At 35.5% G+C, this 20,327-nt stretch overlaps 4 protein-coding genes across 4 annotated transcripts; 3 read left to right on the top strand and 1 right to left on the bottom strand.

Annotated features, from left to right (window-relative positions):
- Positions 1–83: 83 nt before the first annotated feature.
- Positions 84–696, top strand: LOC119078046 (C-type lectin 37Da-like). The gene is made up of 3 exons (XM_037185463.1): positions 84–234; positions 290–398; positions 452–696. Exons 1-3 carry the CDS (start codon positions 115–117, stop codon positions 691–693), a joined length of 471 nt encoding a protein of 156 aa, XP_037041358.1. The 5' UTR covers positions 84–114; the 3' UTR covers positions 694–696.
- Positions 697–1,933: 1,237 nt separating this feature from the next.
- LOC119076229 (eEF1A lysine and N-terminal methyltransferase homolog) lies at positions 1,934–4,990 on the top strand. The gene is made up of 10 exons (XM_037182891.1): positions 1,934–2,172; positions 2,269–2,391; positions 2,477–2,625; positions 2,785–3,018; positions 3,230–3,378; positions 3,442–3,481; positions 3,543–3,672; positions 3,748–3,861; positions 3,928–4,634; positions 4,700–4,990. The coding sequence occupies exons 1-10, from the start codon at positions 2,081–2,083 to the stop codon at positions 4,978–4,980; spliced, it is 2,019 nt and encodes a 672-aa protein (XP_037038786.1). The 5' UTR covers positions 1,934–2,080; the 3' UTR covers positions 4,981–4,990.
- A 1,270-nt stretch (positions 4,991–6,260) lies between these two features.
- LOC119076429 (phosphoglucomutase) lies at positions 6,261–9,934 on the top strand. Its single transcript, XM_037183178.1, has 10 exons — positions 6,261–6,770; positions 7,152–7,328; positions 7,854–7,923; positions 7,992–8,191; positions 8,256–8,400; positions 8,461–8,651; positions 8,718–8,983; positions 9,043–9,183; positions 9,250–9,433; positions 9,495–9,934. The coding sequence occupies exons 1-10, from the start codon at positions 6,693–6,695 to the stop codon at positions 9,711–9,713; spliced, it is 1,671 nt and encodes a 556-aa protein (XP_037039073.1). The 5' UTR covers positions 6,261–6,692; the 3' UTR covers positions 9,714–9,934.
- A 99-nt stretch (positions 9,935–10,033) lies between these two features.
- On the bottom strand, positions 10,034–19,734 carry LOC119076971 (SEC14-like protein 2). Its single transcript, XM_037184067.1, has 9 exons — positions 18,950–19,734; positions 14,432–14,501; positions 14,326–14,369; positions 13,556–13,883; positions 13,366–13,446; positions 13,094–13,293; positions 12,883–13,031; positions 10,372–10,526; positions 10,034–10,313 (listed from the first exon to the last, which is right to left on the bottom strand). Exons 1-9 carry the CDS (start codon positions 19,004–19,006, stop codon positions 10,186–10,188), a joined length of 1,212 nt encoding a protein of 403 aa, XP_037039962.1. The 5' UTR covers positions 19,007–19,734; the 3' UTR covers positions 10,034–10,185.
- Positions 19,735–20,327: the final 593 nt, after the last annotated feature.

Raw genomic sequence — 20,327 nt, 5'->3', positions numbered from 1 at the left:
AGCTTTATTGTATATTCGTTCTCTAATCTGATTGTATAAAATGTAGGTCCAATTTGTCTATAAATTCACAGTGAGACAAACGTTTTTGGCAATTAGTTAAAACGAGCAATTTTGATGGTGTGCCTAAAATCACTTGTCCTGCTTTTTATCGTCCTCAATGTAACTTTAACATTTGGGCAAAATGCACCAGTTCAGTTACTCAATAAGGAATTCAAAATACAATACTTTGCGAAGGTCAGTTCAATCAATTTAGTGAAATTAAATTCGATTAAGCGATTTATTGTCACAGATGACTTGGTTCAATGCCCATTTGTCTTGCCTCGACTGTGGTGGCCAATTAGCATCCATTGAGACAGAAGTGGAACAAAAGTATGTTGAAGGACTAATACATGATTTGGGTAAATTTAGGATAGGGTAATCTTTATGAATAACGTCTGACCGTTATATTTAGATCTGCAGAGTAAAAGTTTTTGGACGGCTGGGACGGATCTTGCTAATGAAGGAATTTTCAATTGGTTCACTACAGGCGATGTGATTACGTATGCAAATTTTGCACCGCTTCGACCTGACAACAAAAATGGCACGGAACATTGCATTGTTTTATTTGGAGCAGAGAGCCTGAAATGGAATGACTTTGATTGCAACAGCTTAGCTTATTTCATCTGTGAAAATAAACCGAAATGTTACCTTTAAAAATAATTCAAATAAAATAATTATGGTTAATCTATCTAGCTCAATATTGTGGTTATTCGCCGTTTCAACATTTGAAATGATTCATACAGCGGTTATCGGAGGTAGAGCGGGCAGAAAAGTGAAAAACCAGTATACTATATCATATCACACCACAACACCTTGATTAATATACATCAGGGGAAAAACACGGGGTGAAAAGAACGCAAGTCCTTGTATCTTCACAGATGAGGCAATCTGAACTTTTAAAAAAGTCATGTAAAGATCTTGCGTCACCTTCACCCTTTACGGTTTTTTTTTTGTCCGATAATAGTGTACGTGGCGCAAAGAAGTTCACGTTCTCTTCAAAGATTCTAAGTTTCTTATAAGCCATAACCCTAACAGATTTATAGACATGCTGCATTGACTCAGTACACGTATCCTTATCGTTCCATATGTAACGTCATTGAAAATGTCAATCGTCATCCACGGAGAAGCAAACACCACCTCACTTTGAAGTTTTAATTAAAGAATTTGTTTAAGTTGCAGTTATGTTTGCTTCTGTGTGTGTCGGTCGGTTGTTTTCGGCCTGTCAAAATTCTTTTGTACAGTAAGATGGAACAGACCCAAGGTTTCTTTAAATGCCATACGAATTGTCAAATTACTCATCAATATTTATACAAAAATAGGGATGAAATCGTGTTCGTTCGGCGAGTGAAAATTCGTGTTTACAGTTACTTGGAACAAACGTATTAGTCAGACCCGGACTGGCCATACGGTGAATTCGGGGGATTCCCGATGGGCCTTTTGGATTTTTGTATGAGAATTTTTAATTTGTGGGCCTTTTTAAATTGAGTTGCATGAGGCCCCGATGGGCTTTTTTGAGCCAGTCCGGTACTGCGTATTAGCGCAGCTCACACAGAGCTCACAAAACTTTCGTCGTCCAAACCAAGGCTGTATACTTTGAGGAGGTCACGCAGACCGCCATTTTATTAGATACGCGGGAACACACCACTTTTGATGATTTTACATGTAAAAAAATTCACCACATCATCAAGACGACGAGAATCATCAGAGTAGGTGAATTTTTGTATGAAATCGGCCATTTTATCATCAACTGTGGTGTGTAACCCGCGTATCTGTATCTGCGTGACCTCTGACCTCCCCAAAGTATACAGCCTTGGTCCAAACCAAGGTACATACGGTACATATCGTGTATATACATACTTTGGTCCAAACACTTTTTTCTGAAATATCCGTCAACACTGCACAGACTGTCAAAGGAAATGTCATTATATACCTGTATCTGCTTTATTTATTATTTTTCTATCGTGTTTATCGAAGATATTTCTAAGTAATTTCTGGTGAGCAAAGTTATTAACAGAAAAAGATTCAATTTCCGGATCGAAATATGAATATCTTGCCGAAGAGCCATCAAGACTTTAGTCAAAAAGATTATTGGGATTCTTTCTTTCAAAAACGTGGTGGAAAAGCATTTGAATGGTGAGTGTGTGATCAAAGTTTCGTTCCACTAAGGAGGAGGACGAAGAAAGTCTGTACGATACGAGTTTTCATTATACGGAAAACTGATATCTTTAGGTACGGAGAGTATCCAGAACTATGCGGCCATTTACACAAATACATCAAATCCAAAGATGAAATCTTGAACATTGGCTGCGGTAATTCCAGATTGAGCATGGATTTGTATGATGTCGGTCACAGGTACGTATATGAACAACATATTGCACGGGTTTACGCGGTTATAACGATCTTTGAATGGATCTACATTCCATTTTATTACATTCAGACAAATCATGAACATTGACATTTCCCAATTGGTTATCAATCAAATGATCAGCAAAAATAAGACCGATCGTCCAGACATGCAATTTCTTCAAATGGATGCTTGCAATATGTCGTTTGCCAAAGATAAGTTCTCAGTTGTTTTAGATAAAGGTGAGACGTGATACAACATAGCAAATTTCCTGTGGTGACCATACATACATCACATTGTTTCTGCCTTCTAAATTCTAAATTCTAAACTCTAATCATCTGCACCATGCCCAACTCCGTGAATGTCAACTGAGCCAATCATTTGTTTTTCAATCCCGACAGGAACCCTGGATGCATTGATGACAGAAGACACAAATGAAGTAAAGGAAACCGCCGAAAAGTACTTGAGTGAAATCAGTCGAGTTCTTCGGATCGGTGGTCGGTATGTTTGTATAAGTCTGCTACAAGAGCATATCATTCGCGAGCTGGTCGATTTCTTTCCGAAAAATAATTGGATGTTTCGTGTGGTTCGGGCTGTAGAGGCTGAACAAAAAACGGCTGAATCCAGTAACGATGGTAAGTGGATCGTGAACACTTGTTTACTTAGATCTTAGATTCTCCCCCGACGAATGGCGCATTTATCCATGTAGTGTACATGTTCTACACTTTCTGGTAATTTTATCCTAGACCCTACAACGTTGTCGAGGATTATCCCTTCTTAAATTTCTGTTCCTGATAGAGCTGAGTGTGATTGTTACAAATTTAAACCAAATTGCTGCTGTTCCAGGTACATCAATGCCCGTGTTCATTGTCATTGCAACAAAGTTTGGAAAACTTCCATTTCCTGTGCTGGAGGTATGCATGAGTGGTGACAAAATGTGTCGAGTCCAGCAAGCAAATGAAGTTGTCGACGCAACGTTAGCAGTGCAAAAAGCGGTAAATACTTTCATTAAATATCTCGGTTGCATTTTATATCAATTTCGATCATTAATTGACCAGACGATGGTATGTAACGGTCTCCACAGAGGAAGCATTGCCGGTAAATTTTAGATTACTTTTTTCCTTTTGAATTCCTTTTCATTCTAATTGTCTTCCATCAGATATGGACGAGGTGTCGATGGATCTGTTTCAGCCGAGTGATCAAATACCACGCTTTACTGTACATATTCTGGACCAAAAACTCAAAACGAGCAACGGAAAATTTGCCGTTTTTATCGTTCCTCAAGGACGGTGAGTCGTCTTCGTAATCTTAGAAATAAACTTTCACAACCTGTCGACAATCCTTGACATTCACCAATTTAACAGTGAAACGGAATGGATTTTTTCAACTCCACAAGGGCGAAAAAAACTTCTTCTGTCGGCTCAGTATGAGCGCCTAGCTATCGTATCGATGCATCGTGGCCAGATTTATACAACATGGTAAGATCGTCAGAATTACAATGACTATTAACGGATGACTAATCCTCCACCGATCCATTCGTGTAGGGACGATGTTAAATCCGAGCTTTCCGCATCGCTTCTGAATTTAGCCCCAAAAGGTATGCAGGAACAGATTCCCTATCTGTCTCTTGGCTCCGAGGTGGGAAACCGTGAGACTATCTACAAAGGTCGAAGTGACATGTCCGGCGATTTTATTGTTGAAGAAATAACCGGCCAAGATAAGAAAATCTTTCGTCGTCTGGTCTTCCTAAGCAACCAATTTGTCATACAATCGGAGGCTTTGGTCACAATAACCAAAACGAAAAACGGCCAACGGAAAATTATCGATCCGAACTACTTGGCATGCCAACATCATGTGTATATGACCCTTGGCGTTAATTTAATTGCATATCAAAATCAGAAGTCCAAAGACCATAGGATGGATGTGGCTGTAATTGGCTTAGGTGGAGGTGGACTCTGCATGTTTTTACATTCGTGCATCAAAAAAGCTTTCGTCACTGCTGTTGATATAGATCCGGCTATGCTTCAAGTGGCAACAAACTATTTTGGTCTGGTGGTCGACGATCGCATGGACGTGGTCATCGAAGATGGTCTGAAATTTCTAACAAAAGCCGCAGATAATGGACAATCATACAAGGCGATATTGTTTGACGTTGACAGTAAAGACACTTCACTCGGTATGAGCTGTCCGCCCAGAGTGTTCTTGGATAAATCAGTCATGGACAATGTAAAGAAATGCATCGGAGAGAAAGGTAACTTGTTGGTGATACATGCACAATTGAAACTTTAATATCGAATCGTTGTCGTTCATTTTCAGGCATCTTTATCCTGAACTTGGTGTGTCGAGACGATAAGCTTCGTGAACAAGTTTTGATCGAATTGCGACAATCATTCCGCTCGATTTGTGCGTATAAATTGGACGAGGATGTGAACGAGGTACTGTACTGCAGCAATGATTCTGCACTCGACGGTTTGCCGGTTTGGAAGAGCAGTTTTGAAGCCGCAGCAAAGAATCTGAATAGTTTGACTAAAGACTATAAAATATCTAACGATGAAGTCGTCGATGTAATTGATTTCTTGAAGGAATTAAAACTTTAAAAAGAATAAATTTGTGAGTTTGTATGGTCCGACCGTTGGAGTATAATGATGGCAATTAGCGTGCTATGTGCTAAGAGCGGATCAACTTCTTAGAGCAACCAACGGAAAAAAATTTTAAACGATTTGTGCTCGATGTTTTGATAAACAAAAATTACAATCTAACGGAAGCGTAATTCACATCATTAACAGCAAAATGATTTGATTCTAATCTAACGACGAGAAATTTTCTAAAATTCCTTTCCTTTTTATAAAAAAAAATTACGTTACATTGTAACCCAGGGCCGGACTGGCTGCATAAGGTACACTATCAATGTACAAAAAGTACTTTCTGATTGAATGCATTTTGCAGTAGAAAAATGTTGAATTTGTTTTTCCAACTTTTTCCTACAATATCTGTGCGACTTGAACGGATAATAACTCTTCCGTTTGGTATGGGTCGGTGAAATTGAATTGTTCCATTAAAATCAGCATGAAATGCTCGATCAGGTGATACTCTGCTCATGTGCGACAGAGGTCGTTAACAGTTCCATTTTACATTAGGAAAATGTTGAAAAATATTTTATTTTCAACTTTTTCCTTTTTCTGTGAGACTTGAAAGGATAAAAACTCTTCCGTTTGGTATGGGTCGGTGAAATTGAATTGTTCCATTAAAATCAACATGAAATGCCCGATCTGGTGATACTCTCATTTTACATTAACAGGGGAAGATGAAAAGTAGAGTTCTCATGTGTATTTTGTTGATCAGAGGCGAAGCCGAAGTAAACAGACACACGAAAACTAGACTTTTTATTTTTATCCCCAGTTATGTAATGGATTTTACCAAAGCACCTAGCAGGGTAATAGAAAAAAATAGAGTAGTCTTTAATCGAAGGATGCGAATATTTCCATACCTTTTTTTCTGTTAATGTCATTGCAAAATTACCATTAAGGCTGCTAATGGTATTATTGGTATCAAAATACTACTCTATTTGACGTGTAAAAACCTCTATTACCCTGCTAGGTGCTTTGATTTTACATGTTTCAAGTGAACTTTAATATACTATTATTTGCATTTCTGTTTTGTTATTGTCACCTCTAAAACCATGGAATTTTGGAATTGAATGGAATTTAGTGTCCACTTTTGGAACCGAAAAATTTACAAAATTTATTTGATTTAAGTTTATTCTTGCTTGGTTTTCCCAATTAAATCTTATTATAGGAATGGTACCTTACAACATAGAATCTGCGAAATATTCTATGAACGAAAAATGACAATACTGTTTCACTACAGTGCTTTCAGCACTGCAGCATTGCAATCACAGGAAATGTCACAACAATTTTGTGTTTTCTGTTCAAATATCGAAATCAGTGTAATTTTAGCTATGAAAAACAGTGCGAAGTTTTTATGAAAATATAATCAAACTTATCTGAAAATGAGCCTGTCGTTGAATGAAGACATTTTAGTGTATTCCGAACGATTGAACAGTTTACATCTTGTGTGAGGTTATGTCAATGTTTTGATACGAGTTGATAATCAGCAGGGTGACCTTCAGCCGACTTTCATACGAATTTTTGGATCTGTGAAAGTCTATGTAATACTATCATCTACTTGCACTACGAGTTGCCTGGCCACTATAGGCAGTAGTTGTAGATTCAGTGCGGTAAAAAAATCACTCGGTATAGTTTGTGTCGTATTTGTTGATCGGTTAAAAAATAGAAAGAAAATCCTTGAAATGGCAATCACTGTGAATACGATTTCTACAAAACCATTCGAAGGGCAAAAGCCTGGAACTAGTGGTCTAAGAAAGAAGGTAAACCCTAATCTTTACGGATTTTTTTTGCCTATTTGTGCTATACAGTTGGAGAAAAATAGATTTCAGGATTTTAAGAGACACCATCGTTTTCATCGTTTTTCTGTATTCTCTCATTTCGCATGTTCTTTCAAATGGGAATTAAATAAGAGAATTAGAGAAATGACGATGTCTCTAAAAAACTATATTTCTCCGACTGTGTACTTCCTTATCTCACTGAATGTATTTAGATAATCTTAATCGCTATTTGACCTGCATTGTCATCATTATTTTGATTTTATTTGGATTTGATGAACTAATAAAGTTCAGAGTTTGTAACTTTCCGTACTAGACACCGTCAAGTTTGTGTGCACTTATAATATTTTGAAAAATGATTTTCAGGTGAAAGTCTTCCTTGAACCGAACTACACCGAAAACTTTGTGCAATGCATTCTGGATTCGAATCTAAGTTCGATTGGTGGCAGCACTCTGGTTGTCGGCGGCGATGGCAGATACTTTTGCAAAGAAGCAACCGAGCTAATCATTAGAATATGTGCGGCAAATGGTGTATCAACCTTGGTAAATAATCATTTTTTTACGCTCACCAATGTTTACAGAATTTGACCTCATAAACTGTGGGAAAATGTTGATAAATCAAATCTTGTTAATCCTATTCAATGGTATACGAGACAGTGCATGACTAGACTATTACCTAAACAGAAAATATGACTCAATAGCTTTAATAAATGAAATTAAATGACTCTGTTTCAAGTTGATTATCCAGTGATCAGACCTAACCATCTAGCTTATCAGCTCGACATTAGAGAAGAAAAATGTCTTCTTAATGTCGACAGTTTTTTCTAGTCATTTCAATCATAAATTTTGTTTACTTCGAAGTTTATTTGTTTTGCATTCATTCTGATAATGTTTACAACCAATTCAGGCCAAATGGTTTACAACTTCTCGGGCGTTTGTTAATGTTTACTTTAGTTGAATCGCGTCAGAAATATCGGCTAGGCTCAATTCAAATAGTAATTCGATGTGACACAGAATATTAAATGAATCCAACCGCAACCAGTTAACCATGAAATTTCTCAATTGCAGTTAGTGGGACAGAATGGAATTCTATCGACACCAGCTGTGTCAAGCATAATTCGATCGAATAAAGCTCTCGGTAAGGTTATTCGTTATGCGTCTAATTCGTTAGATCCGTTCTAATGAAAATTATTATTTAAAAAAAAGGTGGCATCGTTTTGACGGCATCGCATAACCCTGGTGGTCCAGAGAACGATTTCGGAATAAAATTCAATTGTGAGAATGGTGGTCCGGCACCGGATCAAGTTACCAACAAAATCTATCAACTGTCGACAGCCATAACGGAATACAAGATCGTGGACGGATTGTCGATCGATATTTCGAAAATTGGAACCAATAAGTTTGTGGTAAATGAAATTGTTTTCTTTTGTAAAAAAAAAACCGTTTCCATTTTCATGTTCGAAATCGTAGGTCAACGACAAGCCGTTTACGGTTGAAATCCTAGATTCTGTGAAAAATTATGTGGATCTGATGAAAGAAATTTTCGATTTCGACAAACTGAAAACGTTCGTTACTGGTAAACCCATGAAAATGCGAATTGATTCGATGAACGGAGGTAATACAAGCCACAGACTAATGTAACGCCTCAATACCACTAAAAAAAATGTTCTTACAGTTACCGGTTCCTATGTAAATGAGATCTTTGTCAATTGTCTGGGCGCCAAGCCAGACAATGTCGTTAGAACTATTCCGTTACCAGATTTCGGTGGTGCCCATCCAGATCCCAATTTGACCTATGCCAAAGAATTAGTCGATGCCGTAAGGCAAGGAGACTATGATTTAGGTGCTGCGTTCGATGGCGATGGAGTAAGAGTGGACAACACACTTTTCCATAATACCGTTGACTTATCTCAAATTACAAATTTGTTTCAGGACCGTAACATGATCATCGGTGAAAAGGCGTTTTTCGTCACTCCCAGTGACTCATTGGCTGTTATTGCTCATTATTTGGAATGTATTCCGTACTTTAAGAAAAACGGAATTCAAGGATTCGCCAGAAGTATGCCAACTGCGTCGGCTGTTGATCTTGTAGCCGTAAAGAAAGGTAAAGATATCTTTGAAGTGCCAACGGGTTGGAAGTACTTCGGAAATTTAATGGACGCTGGTCGATTGTGTCTTTGCGGCGAAGAAAGTTTCGGGTGAGGTGTTCGCGTTTTATTTTAATTTTGAGGTTCGTTGCTCACAAATTCAATTTCAGTACGGGATCCAATCATATACGGGAAAAGGATGGCATTTGGGCTGTCTTAGCTTGGATTTCAATAATGCAACACACTGGCAAGGGCATCAAGGATATCCTGACTGCACATTGGAAGGAGTACGGACGAAACTACTTCACTAGGTAACACACGTTAGATTGTCATGCTGCCTTGGCGACTGATTGGTGACACTTTTTTGTGTCCTTCAGATACGACTACGAGGAGTGCGGCCTAGAACCATGCAACGAAATGATGGACAAAATGGAAAAAACCATCACAGACCCATCGTTCACCGGCAAAGAATTTTCTTTCGGTGGTAAAACGTACAAGGTGAAAGTGGCCGACAATTTCAGTTACACTGACCCCGTCGACAAGTCGGTGTCTACAAAACAGGTTCGATGAACGATCATTTGAATTATTTCACACATTTCAACAACGATTGGGTGTTACACAGGGACTTCGCATCGTCTTCGACGATGGTAGCAGAATTGTTATGCGCTTAAGTGGTACTGGCAGCTCTGGTGCAACCGTCAGATTGTACATCGATTCGTACGAAAAGGATAACGTTTTGGGTCTGGCCAGCGAAATGCTTGAGCCGCTAATTCAAATTGCACTGCAAATATCTGAGTTGCCAAAGTTCACCGGACGTTCGGCACCAACCGTTATCACATGAATACATACACAATCGATTCTTCTATGGCGTGACCGTTGCAATCTCTCTGGATAAAATTCGGATGTTCCTGAATGCTCTTTTATTCGTATACGTTGTCTTTGATTGGCCCGATGTGCGTGTAGTAATATTTGTTAATTGCTTTTAATCTGTGCAATGTTTGGTGACCAACATGGTTTGTTGTCCGGATATTGTCGAATTATATCTCGTAGTTATCATTGAAATGGTCTGGTTTGTTGTTTGGCGAAAACGTTATCTCAACATCAATGGAAATGTGGGTCGCTAAGGTAAGTGGTCCATCATCATTCAAAAACAAAACGCACAATCGAAAAATTTATTTAAAAAATAACGACAGTCTCTAACTCATCAAATATAATCACCCAAAAGTTACACACAATACACTGAAATGCCCAATTGCTTCTAACACCAATTGTAAATTTTTTTTTGTTTCTTTATTTATGAAAATCCCATCCATTTAGTTGTTGGTAATTTTATCGGCAGCTTCTTCAAGATCGGCAACATTTTGTTGCTTCACTAGAGATATTGAATAACGAATTCGCTTTCCTTTAAAGTAGCTGTAGGAGTTATCGAACAAGACATGATCTAATGGGTAAAACGAAATCATTAGCCGAAGAATATTGTGAATGGTTTTGAGCATTACATGTACAATCCTTCTGACAAGTGATAAACCCCTCTTCGTCCAGCTGATGTGAGGCTACACGCTGCAATGGAATTTCAATATTCTCGTCGCCGGTTTGATTGTTTACCCGTGTGATTCCGAATCGAATGTCGTGATCGATAGTTCTGAATTCCCATCTGAAATTTTCATAAAAAACATTGTCGATCGGAAAAATTACCCCGTTTAAGATAGTGCCAATTTTTGTGCTGACACAAATTGTTTGTGCTATCACAAAATTTTTTGAAATTCGTTCAGTTTTTCGTTGTAATACAAATATTTGTGCCATCACGAATATTTAGGCTGACCACAATTTTTTTTTAATTCGGTTCAGTTTCATCCAAGATCTCAACTCAATTTAAATTTACAGGACCAAATTATAGACGGCAACTGAATTCGCCCTTCAATAAATTGTATTAGGTGGGTATTTGGTTTGCCATAGAAAGATTAAAAATGGGTGCTGGATATAAAACAAATAAAACAGTTGAGAAAATAATTTCAGAAAAGGAGATATCATCAGAGATTATCATGATTATTTATGGTTCTAGTTCAGATTTAGCGGCGTTAGGTGACTTTCCTGTAAGTGACATGAAAGTCGTCGGATTATTCACAAATCAACTTTCAAATTGATTGAACACAGATTTTTCCGACCCCCCTGAAATAAGAAAGTTACAGAACTCAAAACACATGCACAACTAGAAAATTCTGTAAGAAAATGGTAGTCGACTGTTGATATGCTTGTTGCTTGAGTGTTGACTGAATTTTTACTGCTATGTTTTGCTACGCTGGGGGATTCTTCGAAGTAGCTTTCTGTTTGTGTCCAAAATTTCGATCAAGAGATTGTAAAGTGTTTTCATTGTAAACTTTCGAACACAAGTTCATTTGAAAGTTTTACTGCTGTCTTGGGAAGGGATCAGTGGAAACAACTGATGATGGCTAGATCACGCTAGCCTCAGACCGCCACTGAGTCCCGAGGTCGAAACAGCTCTGTTTTCTTCGTTAAATTCACTCAACGTGAACCATGAGTGGGTGGGGAAGAGTAAAAGCTCTGTTTGTTATTTTGTTTTGTTTATCTCTGAATTTAGCTCCCTATTTATAGGCATTTCAGATGGGGGTATTTTCAGTGATTCCAAACGTCCTGTGAAAGGACGCAACGATTGATCTGCACAGGATCCACTCCAACATTTCGATGCAAGTGATCCTACGTACACATGCGTCTGCGTTGAAGCAGACGACGTTAACCTTGTGTTAATGAATGAAAGAGACGACTCGACTTTCATGTGCACTAGAACCATAAAGAATCATGGAAGTCGAAATCAGAAAAGGAGATAACATCATAGATTATCATGATTTTATGGTTCTAGTTCAGATTTAGCTGCTTTAAGTGACTTTCCTGTAAGGGACATGAAAGTTGACGGATTATTTACAAATCAACTTTCAAATTGATTGAACACAGATTTTTCCGACCCCCCTGAAATAAGAAAGTTACAGAACTCGAAAGTGTTTCGACTTTAGTCGACTTTCATGTGCTCTAGAACCATAAAGAATCATGGAAGTCGACTAACATTTTCTTACAGAATTTTCTAGTTGTGCATGTGTTTTGAGTTCTGTAACTTTCTTATTTCAGGGGGGTCGGAAAAATCTGTGTTCAATCAATTTGAAAGTTGATTTGTGAATAATCCGACGACTTTCATGTCACTTACAGGAAAGTCACCTAAAGCCGCTAAATCTGAAAATTGGGAATTTTGAGTGCTATCACTCTTCACACTAAATCAAGGAAGATTCAGCTGTTTCGCTATATTGTCATAATAATGACAATAAAGTGATGAAACGAGTGAATGTGTAAAATTGAGATTTTTTGACTGTAATTGTTGAATGTCGAAGTCATTAAAAGTTTAGCCTGCGATTTTTGTTGACAAAATCAAATGCCGAAGTCGGAAGTCCATAATGTTGATACTCAAAAATTTAAGTGTTAGTTTGATCTTGACAAAATTCAAGAAGTGCTGCTGTCAACACATGAACCTCGACTTGAACTCACGCAACACGCATTGTGTTAGTTAATGAAAATAGAGTTTGTTAGTGACTAGAACGTGGATTTATTCCGATAACAGTAGACGTTGAATTACAATGAATTGTTCGTGAGTTATTTCCATACACGGTGGATCTCAAGCGAGAGAATGTTTTTCGAAAGGTTACCCACAAAACTTGAATTCTTGGGACCTTAAGAGAACAGATGACTGATTTTAAAGTTTCATTTTTTAGAACTTTGTATGACTTTTTACGATGATCATCAAGCGTTTTTCAAAAAGGTAAAGTGAAGAGACCTCTGGGGATACAGGAAAATCAGCCCACCTGAACTGCACCTTTGAAAAACTTTTTTTCTTGGGGGCCACCATGGCATAGTAGGTAGATTTTTTAAAAAGAATTCCTTCCAGTTCTTAGCACAAATGGTTGACTCTATAGGCTCAAGACAAACCGTTTTTCATTCGTACTTACTTTAACAGGTACTCGTCGTCATCACATTTCAGCTCTAGTTTAATTTTTCCACCTTTCTTTATTGTTGTTTCAACAAAGTCTTCGTTCTTTGCCAGACTATCATTTTTATCAGTGTACAGTTCCTCTGGAACTTTGCCACCCCAACAAATCTTGAAAATTACGTTGATTTTAAGCAAACAGAATGTAAAAAAAAATAGTTCAAATATTTTACCTTTGACAAACACTTTGGATTACCATCGCTATCAGTCATTTGTCCTCCAAAATACTTCGGTAATTGAGACTCGTCGACGTGCAATAACAGTTTAGGTAGCCATTTCTTCGACTCATTCTTGAAAATGAATATTTTGCTCAGTGTGTAATCGTCTAGGAAATTTTTGACGATATTGTAGACAAATGCAAACACTCTCGGTACTGTACAAAGATAAATCAAATTGTCGATCATCTAAAGGTCATCGTTGAATGGCTAATTAAGCACTTAATTACCGTTGATAATATAACAACATTTTAGAATTTCGGGATAGTTTGCCTCGTACATCTTAATTAGCGAAATAACTACCTCTGCGGCTGAAATGACATAAGTATTGTTATGTAGTCTCTTTCTTATCGAAATTTTATTATTCCAAAAGAACGAATATCAATTCGGGTTTTGGATACATTATTCAACTTAGCATACCTGGTCTCCATGTGTACTGTTTAACAATAAACCCTTCCATATCAAATATAATCACAAACTGCCTAGCTGATGGTCCATGAGTTTTACTTTGTTCATATCCGATTTTCATATAATGCTCCAAATTCTGTATTGTTGCACGTATGTAATCAGCTCTCGATACGGTATGCAAAGTTCCCCACATATCCATACCGGCAAATGGTATTATAATAATTGGACTTCCGTCTTTGTCAAAACCGGATAGACCGTGTGGACAATAATCGACTATTGGTTGAGGTACTTTCCAATTGACAATGTCATCGACGCCCCATCGTTCACGCCATTTTATGCTCTGCATAAAAATAAATTTAAATCTTTAGGTGGAATGGATTAGAGCTCTTGACGCAGTTTCCTCTCCTTGAAAAAGAGACCAACCAATTCGGTGAACAAGGCAACTATACATAAGGTAAAGAGAAATGGTCCACTGCAGCCGAAGAAAACTCAATTTGAATCTTCATTACTTTCTCAATAAAATGGCTCCATTTGGCCATCTCAATAGTAATTAAAATTATTTATGTCGGTTTGATCGATCGGTTCGATTACTCTCCAGGAAACTCTGATTTGAAAAATGTCAATTTACACGATCCAGTGCCGAAACCTACTTTCGTTGCATTTATTTATTATTATTTAAATAAGTAGACAAGAAAAAAAGTGTTCTTGAACCTAATGTTAAAGAACACCTTCAGTCTCGTCACGCATATAACGAACTATTCTAATGCCATCTCTAAACTTACATCTCTGAACATTTTTTCAGCTTTTTCAATGTCCCAATTTCTTGCTAGAAAAAGCATTTAATGGTGGCTGTTATACAATGCGAACCTTTAAACGGAAAGAAATTACCATTTAACCACCTAATTAGAAAAAAATCGTCATGTTCCGGTTTCGTAACATCAGCGACAGCACGTCGAAACTGAAAAATAAAAGTTAATTTCTGTAATTATTTCTGAAAAACAAAATAACTTTGTTTTATGGGCTAAACGTATTTTGAGTGATGTTCAGATTGGATTTGATGAACTTAATGAAGCCTCAGTCGATTTATTGTACGCCGTATTATCTGTTAACTAGTATTGTAAAGACATAGAAAAATTCGAAAACAATTAGATGCAGTGTCGAAAAAAAAATAATAAAGAAAATCAGGACAAAGTTACAAAAACATTGTTGTATGGTTGGGTTGGTGGGGATTTAGTTGATAACAATTAAGTTCCAAACAATTTTTTTTTTATCGATGGAGAACCTAATTATAAGACACTTTGTCTCGTATCATATGCCAAAAAAAGTAAAAACTTTTTTTATAAATCATTTTAAAAGTCACTAAAAACATGAAAATTCGAATAGAAATACAGTATGTCATCAAAAATTTTTGTATTTCGATTCGAATTTTCGTGTTTTCAGTGACTTTCAAAATGATTTATAAAAAAAGTTTTAACTTTTTTTGGCATATGATACGAGACCAAGTGTCTTATAATTAGGTTTTCCATCGATAAAAAATTAAAAAAAAAAATTGTTTGGAACTCAATTGCTGTCCACAAGGATTTTATGTATAATTGTCCCATTAATTATCTCCTGTCTAAATACAATTCTCGCCTTAAAACAATTTCAATTTCGTTAGAATATCAACAGCAACTTCTCTCAGAGAGCTTTAAGCGAGTAGCTGAGTTCGAAATATGCTGCGTTTTCCATTGTAACCCGATTTGTAGCATACTTAAAACAATGAAAGACGCAACATAATTTTCAATCTCAGCAAAGCAAAATTGCTCGTGTGTTTTCGGCCTATTGCATATATGTAACGTAACAGGGAAATTCCTGACCGATCTCACAAATCTATAGAATCAATGCACTTCAAGCAAAATTGCTTCGAGTGACAGATGCCAAATAGAGTAATATGAAAAATATTTCCACATTTTTTTACAGAGCCAAAATTTGTTCGATACACTGTCCAGTTTCAGTACTCTATTTTGAGTACCACTCATGCTTGAAGTGCGTTGATAGAATACATGGATTACAAATTGCACATATTTTCAACCACAGATATTAGTGATTGATAAGCCGATGTGGTACATCAAAGTAATGCAATTACCGGTCTGCATAATAGGTGTGAACAGTCAATTAAAATCCACAATTTGAAAAGTAAGTCATTAAGTTTTATTCAGTATATTGGCTAATAATTATTAATTATAAATTATTGTAATGCATTGAGTTGATGTCTTCCATATCTGACAAGATGCAATTTTAATCCAATGAACGATTCAGAACGATTACAAGCAAAAATCTGCAGCGATAAATTGATAGAGAACTGCTTTCATACTTATAGTGCAGATTTTTGAATGATACTCACTGTACGTTAGCATGTTTACTGTAGAATGAATTGAAATAAAGTTTTCGTTCAAACTCTACTCAATTGAATAGAGTGTGCACTATTCGAACGCCTCTACACCATTTATTTACATCAGAACTCGTAAATTGGTCGTTATATGTTATTTTTTAGAAAAATCTTTTTAGGAGTACCGATGTTACAATTACGAGTCAATTTTAATTTTTACTTCTTGTATGTTTGGAGCATACAAAGCCAATTATGGCTGAGCTGAAGATTAATGAAAGGTTGACAGATTATACAGCTAATTGCAGTGGTAAAAAGAAAAGTTCAAAACCCGTTATCAATAGATTTGAGACCGTGAGTAAACGCTTTTCGACCTTATGAGACTTTCATTTTTACCCGTGTGTCCTTCCTTTTCTCGAATATGTTCGACTCGTTGAGTGATTTATCAGAATTTCATTTTTAAAGTTTACACGATTTTCAGGTAGACAAATTGCGTTCGAAATTCAGACACACTGAAATCTTTCATTTCATTGTCAAAAGTTTATTTTGAACACCGGTTCATTAATTTATTGTCTTCGTTCAATCTAAATAATTCAAATCAGGAACAAACATTTACGAAACACTGGTACATACATTGGTGCATGGTAAGATCTACCTGAGTTCGCCCACTTAAAGTCACACAAGCGTGCACATTGTTGTCTCAGAGTTGTTTATTATTTAACGACTGAACAGCCAATTACATAACAATAAACAAGTTCGCCACTTAAAGCGATCATTAAGTTCAGTGTGTTGTTCACGAAAATGGAATAGTTGAGCGTGTTGATAACACGTAAAGCGATTAAAAGAAAATTATTTTTTTTTAAAATTATTCATTTTTTCCATCTTAAAGCATTGATATTAAGTTTATATATAATGTTTATGCGCAAAGTCATTGATAATCGTTCGAAATTAAGATATATTACAATGCTGGTTTATTATACAGTAGGTAACTTGTTCAAGGTCTTTTCCTCTCTGTGCATGGTTTTTCATTTTTAACGATTTTGAAAAGTCAAGCTAAAAATGCATCGTTACGCGAAAACGAGTTTGCTTGCATTGATATTACAGGTATGTTCTGCATGATAGGATTGCGTCAGAGAAATTTGTATTTTTCGATATTTAAGTGCAGTGGTTTGATTTATGACGACAAATATTCATTGGGAATGGATATAACATTGTTTTTGATTTTAATTTAATAAACTTGACCGCTTGTGTGAAGTAAGATATATAATGACACTGTTTATGGCTATGTAACTTTGTAATATTAATGGAACTAGTTCCAATACCACTGGTGATTGTGGTTCTTACAAAGAGTTGTAAAAACACTTTACCTTTTTCTAATTTTGGTCATTAAAATGATGTTAATACAGCTTAATTGTACAGCTTAAAACATTAACCAATAAATAGTCCACTTCGAGCGCTTTGTGGTCGTCAAGGTTTAATTCAGATTTTCAGAGTATTTTTTTATACGAAAACGAATTTTTAATGGAAATGTTTCCATGTTTCAATTTCCAAATAAATAATTTTAAATTTAATTCGGAAATCCATTCATTTATGCCCATTAATTAATTTTTTTTTTGTTGGGCTGTAAATGAAAGTGTCGGATGCATTTTTATATGCATCGGTAGTAATTAAATAAAATAACAAAATTAATAAATTGCGGGGTCAAGCGGAATGGTAAATGCAGTCTGTGACCGATTCAATGCCTTTGTCACAATTACATTTACAAATCTTTTAGACGGAAAAATATATGTACGTCTCTGTTATCGATGAAGAGAATCAGTAGAGAATTGAGTAGAACTAGTGACATCATTCTCTGAGAGATGATAATATGAACGACTCACTGATATCTAAAAGAGTAATGGATTCAATGTTACGCTTCCGGTTTATTTACCTTTAATGTAGAAAAGATACCCTTAAATTAGCAGTAGAATCTCAGATACTGATATTTCTTGCAGTTATTAAAATATTGTCGTTCGTTTTACGACCTAAGATGTATATTGGGATTTTGGCTACAAATTCATCGTAAAGATTATATTATACCAATGGTTAAAGAATGACGAAAAACTCAGATGTCATTTCTCTGTGTCTTAAAAAAAATCCTCAGATCTCAATAGCTATCACAAAGGAAAATGAAAATCTCAAAAGTTCCGAAATACACATTTCCCTTCATTTTCATATAAAAAAAAACAGCTAACAGTTACATAAAGTAAGACCCATAAGTGTTTGCAGTGTATTCAAATTTGTAAGTCTACTTTGAAGCCGGCATTTGTTCGTTAGAGTCGAACAAAAGCAAAGATGATTGTGTATTTTCATTCGTTCTATATTTAATCAACTGAATAGCACTTGGTATAACATTGAAATTTATATTAAACTACGCTGTTATTTGTTCTGTGTCACTGTCGTCAGTAGACTTAATCATCCAAATGTTCTGATAATATCAACTAAAAGTAATAAAAAGTAATAATCTAAGGTGAAATGAATCCCGAATCGTGAACGCACCAGAATAAACAATCAAATTGGGCATTGTTCAATCTCAACTCTTATTTACAAGAACAGACAAAAGTAAATCGATTCCGTAAAATTCGTCACGCCTTCAATGATCGTATTATTTGATTGTAATGTATAATATCGCATTTCTTGTTCGTATCTCCATAATGGTTATTTTCCTTGTAATTTGCAAATTAATGCCAAAGAATCAACACAAGACATTATTTGTTTGACCATTATAAAGACAATTTCGGTTTCTTGAAAGACAGTTTGGTTTTTAACTAATCTTTGCCGGTGTAGTCTTACTTCTCAAAATTATTCTTAAATCTTTTACTTCTTTTGATCAAAGTATTTCAAACAAAATTAATGAAAGTCTATTACTTCATAAATTTTAACAAAAATGTTGCTGTCGATAACAAATGATATAACTTATGAATATCGAAAATTCTTGTGCATACCTTAACCTAGTTGTAATTGTTATTGTATACTTATATAACTACGGAAAATACGCCTACCTTCATCAGTGAGAACTTCTGATCGTCTTGCAATGTTGGTGACCTTACTGATGTCATTTTTTGTACGTTTTATTTGTATCGAAAAATGTTGCTACGTGACACCAAAACTAACTTAAAAACAAGTTAAATGTGTACTTAAAGACGTTTTATACAGCAGTGTCAACCAATTATATTTTTATTTTAAATAATAACAAATTTTTAATGTCGTTCACGTGCTAGAGCTCATTACTTTAACAATTAATAAACTGAAGAATTTTTAAATTCTTTTTAAACTTTAATCAAATATTTTATTGTCCAACTCTGATTAACTTTTAACTTTTAAGTAAATTGATGAAACAATTTTATTGTCCACTTTTTTCATATAACAATTTGATGTCTCAAAGAATAGTTGTACCGATCAATTAAAACAATGAAAGGAACTACACTCGAAGAAGTTACACGTTAAATTAGTACTTACGAACGATCGCTATCGAAAACAGCTGTAAAACAAAAGAAAACGTAGAATAGGGAAACAATCTAAATTAATCACATTATGAACCATTTAAGTCTCACAAATAAAAATTATCTTTTTGCGCTGTTGATATCGAAGCGACGGTAGAACGGATGGACAATATATGTATTTATATAAATGATTGTTGTTGCAATAAGCGCGACGACGTTCTGAGTGTAACTGAATTGAAAATTTAAAATTCGAATGTTGATTTTCACATCATTCATACAAATGGAAGTTTTTTTTTCTGTGTACATGTATTGGGCAGTCATTTAGGACGATCTGAAGCCGATCACCATTATACCGATTAAAAATATGAAAACCATTTGTTTTGGTTGGTTTTTTTATTAATTACAATTATTTATGCTTGTGACGACTTCAGTCATTATGAATGGAAGGTATCATTTATTCCGTACATGTATTGTTTCATGTATAGCCATTCAATACGTAAGTAAATTGAATACATTTAAATAAGCATTATCATAGATGTTGATTACCAGTTAAATCAACACGATAAAAATTTTATTAAAAAAACTTTTTAGCCATACTTAACGACTGTTGACAAACAATGAAAGTAAAGGTGGATTTAGACTAATTGAAATTCGCTTGGACACATACATTTTTGAACCCGAATGATCTCACTGATTCATTTATTTGGCATTTATGTTAATTGTGCATTTAAATTGTATTTTTTTCGTAGAAATTTGAAAGTGAAAACATTTAAAGCTTTAAACAAAGCACACGTGTCATTTATAGGTAACAAATCTGCTACTTCTTTTGTTGTAACAACAAAGTCTTTTTATTAATATTTATCGTACATTTCGATAAATATGACCACATTCGCGAGGCCAGGTCTTAATGTAGATACAGCTTCTTTATGGAAATTTA

Source organism: Bradysia coprophila, chromosome III (assembly GCF_014529535.1).
Source record: "Bradysia coprophila strain Holo2 chromosome III, BU_Bcop_v1, whole genome shotgun sequence".
NCBI classification, from domain to species: Eukaryota; Metazoa; Arthropoda; class Insecta; order Diptera; family Sciaridae; genus Bradysia; species Bradysia coprophila.
This window is presented reverse-complemented; position numbering and strand designations above follow the sequence as displayed.

What these genes read in the sequence shown, in the direction of transcription:
- LOC119078046 (XM_037185463.1), top strand. Translation starts at nt 115, where the DNA reads ATGGTGTGCCTAAAATCACTTGTCCTGCTTTTTATCGTCCTCAATGTA. An exon ending in AAATACAATACTTTGCGAAG is followed by an intron (nt 235 to 289) that starts GTCAGTTCAATC and finishes TTATTGTCACAG; the next exon opens with ATGACTTGGTTCAATGCCCA. An exon ending in AGGACTAATACATGATTTGG is followed by an intron (nt 399 to 451) that starts GTAAATTTAGGA and finishes CGTTATATTTAG; the next exon opens with ATCTGCAGAGTAAAAGTTTT.
- LOC119076229 (XM_037182891.1), top strand. Translation starts at nt 2,081, where the DNA reads ATGAATATCTTGCCGAAGAGCCATCAAGACTTTAGTCAAAAAGATTAT. An exon ending in GGTGGAAAAGCATTTGAATG is followed by an intron (nt 2,173 to 2,268) that starts GTGAGTGTGTGA and finishes TGATATCTTTAG; the next exon opens with GTACGGAGAGTATCCAGAAC. An exon ending in CGTTAGCAGTGCAAAAAGCG is followed by an intron (nt 3,379 to 3,441) that starts GTAAATACTTTC and finishes TTAATTGACCAG; the next exon opens with ACGATGGTATGTAACGGTCT.
- LOC119076429 (XM_037183178.1), top strand. Translation starts at nt 6,693, where the DNA reads ATGGCAATCACTGTGAATACGATTTCTACAAAACCATTCGAAGGGCAA. An exon ending in TGCGGCGAAGAAAGTTTCGG is followed by an intron (nt 8,984 to 9,042) that starts GTGAGGTGTTCG and finishes ATTCAATTTCAG; the next exon opens with TACGGGATCCAATCATATAC. An exon ending in AGTCGGTGTCTACAAAACAG is followed by an intron (nt 9,434 to 9,494) that starts GTTCGATGAACG and finishes GGTGTTACACAG; the next exon opens with GGACTTCGCATCGTCTTCGA.
- LOC119076971 (XM_037184067.1), bottom strand. Translation starts at nt 19,006, where the DNA reads ATGACATCAGTAAGGTCACCAACATTGCAAGACGATCAGAAGTTCTCA. An exon ending in ACAGTACACATGGAGACCAG is followed by an intron (nt 13,447 to 13,555) that starts GTATGCTAAGTT and finishes ATGTCATTTCAG; the next exon opens with CCGCAGAGGTAGTTATTTCG. An exon ending in TTGTCAGAAGGATTGTACAT is followed by an intron (nt 10,314 to 10,371) that starts GTAATGCTCAAA and finishes TTTACCCATTAG; the next exon opens with ATCATGTCTTGTTCGATAAC.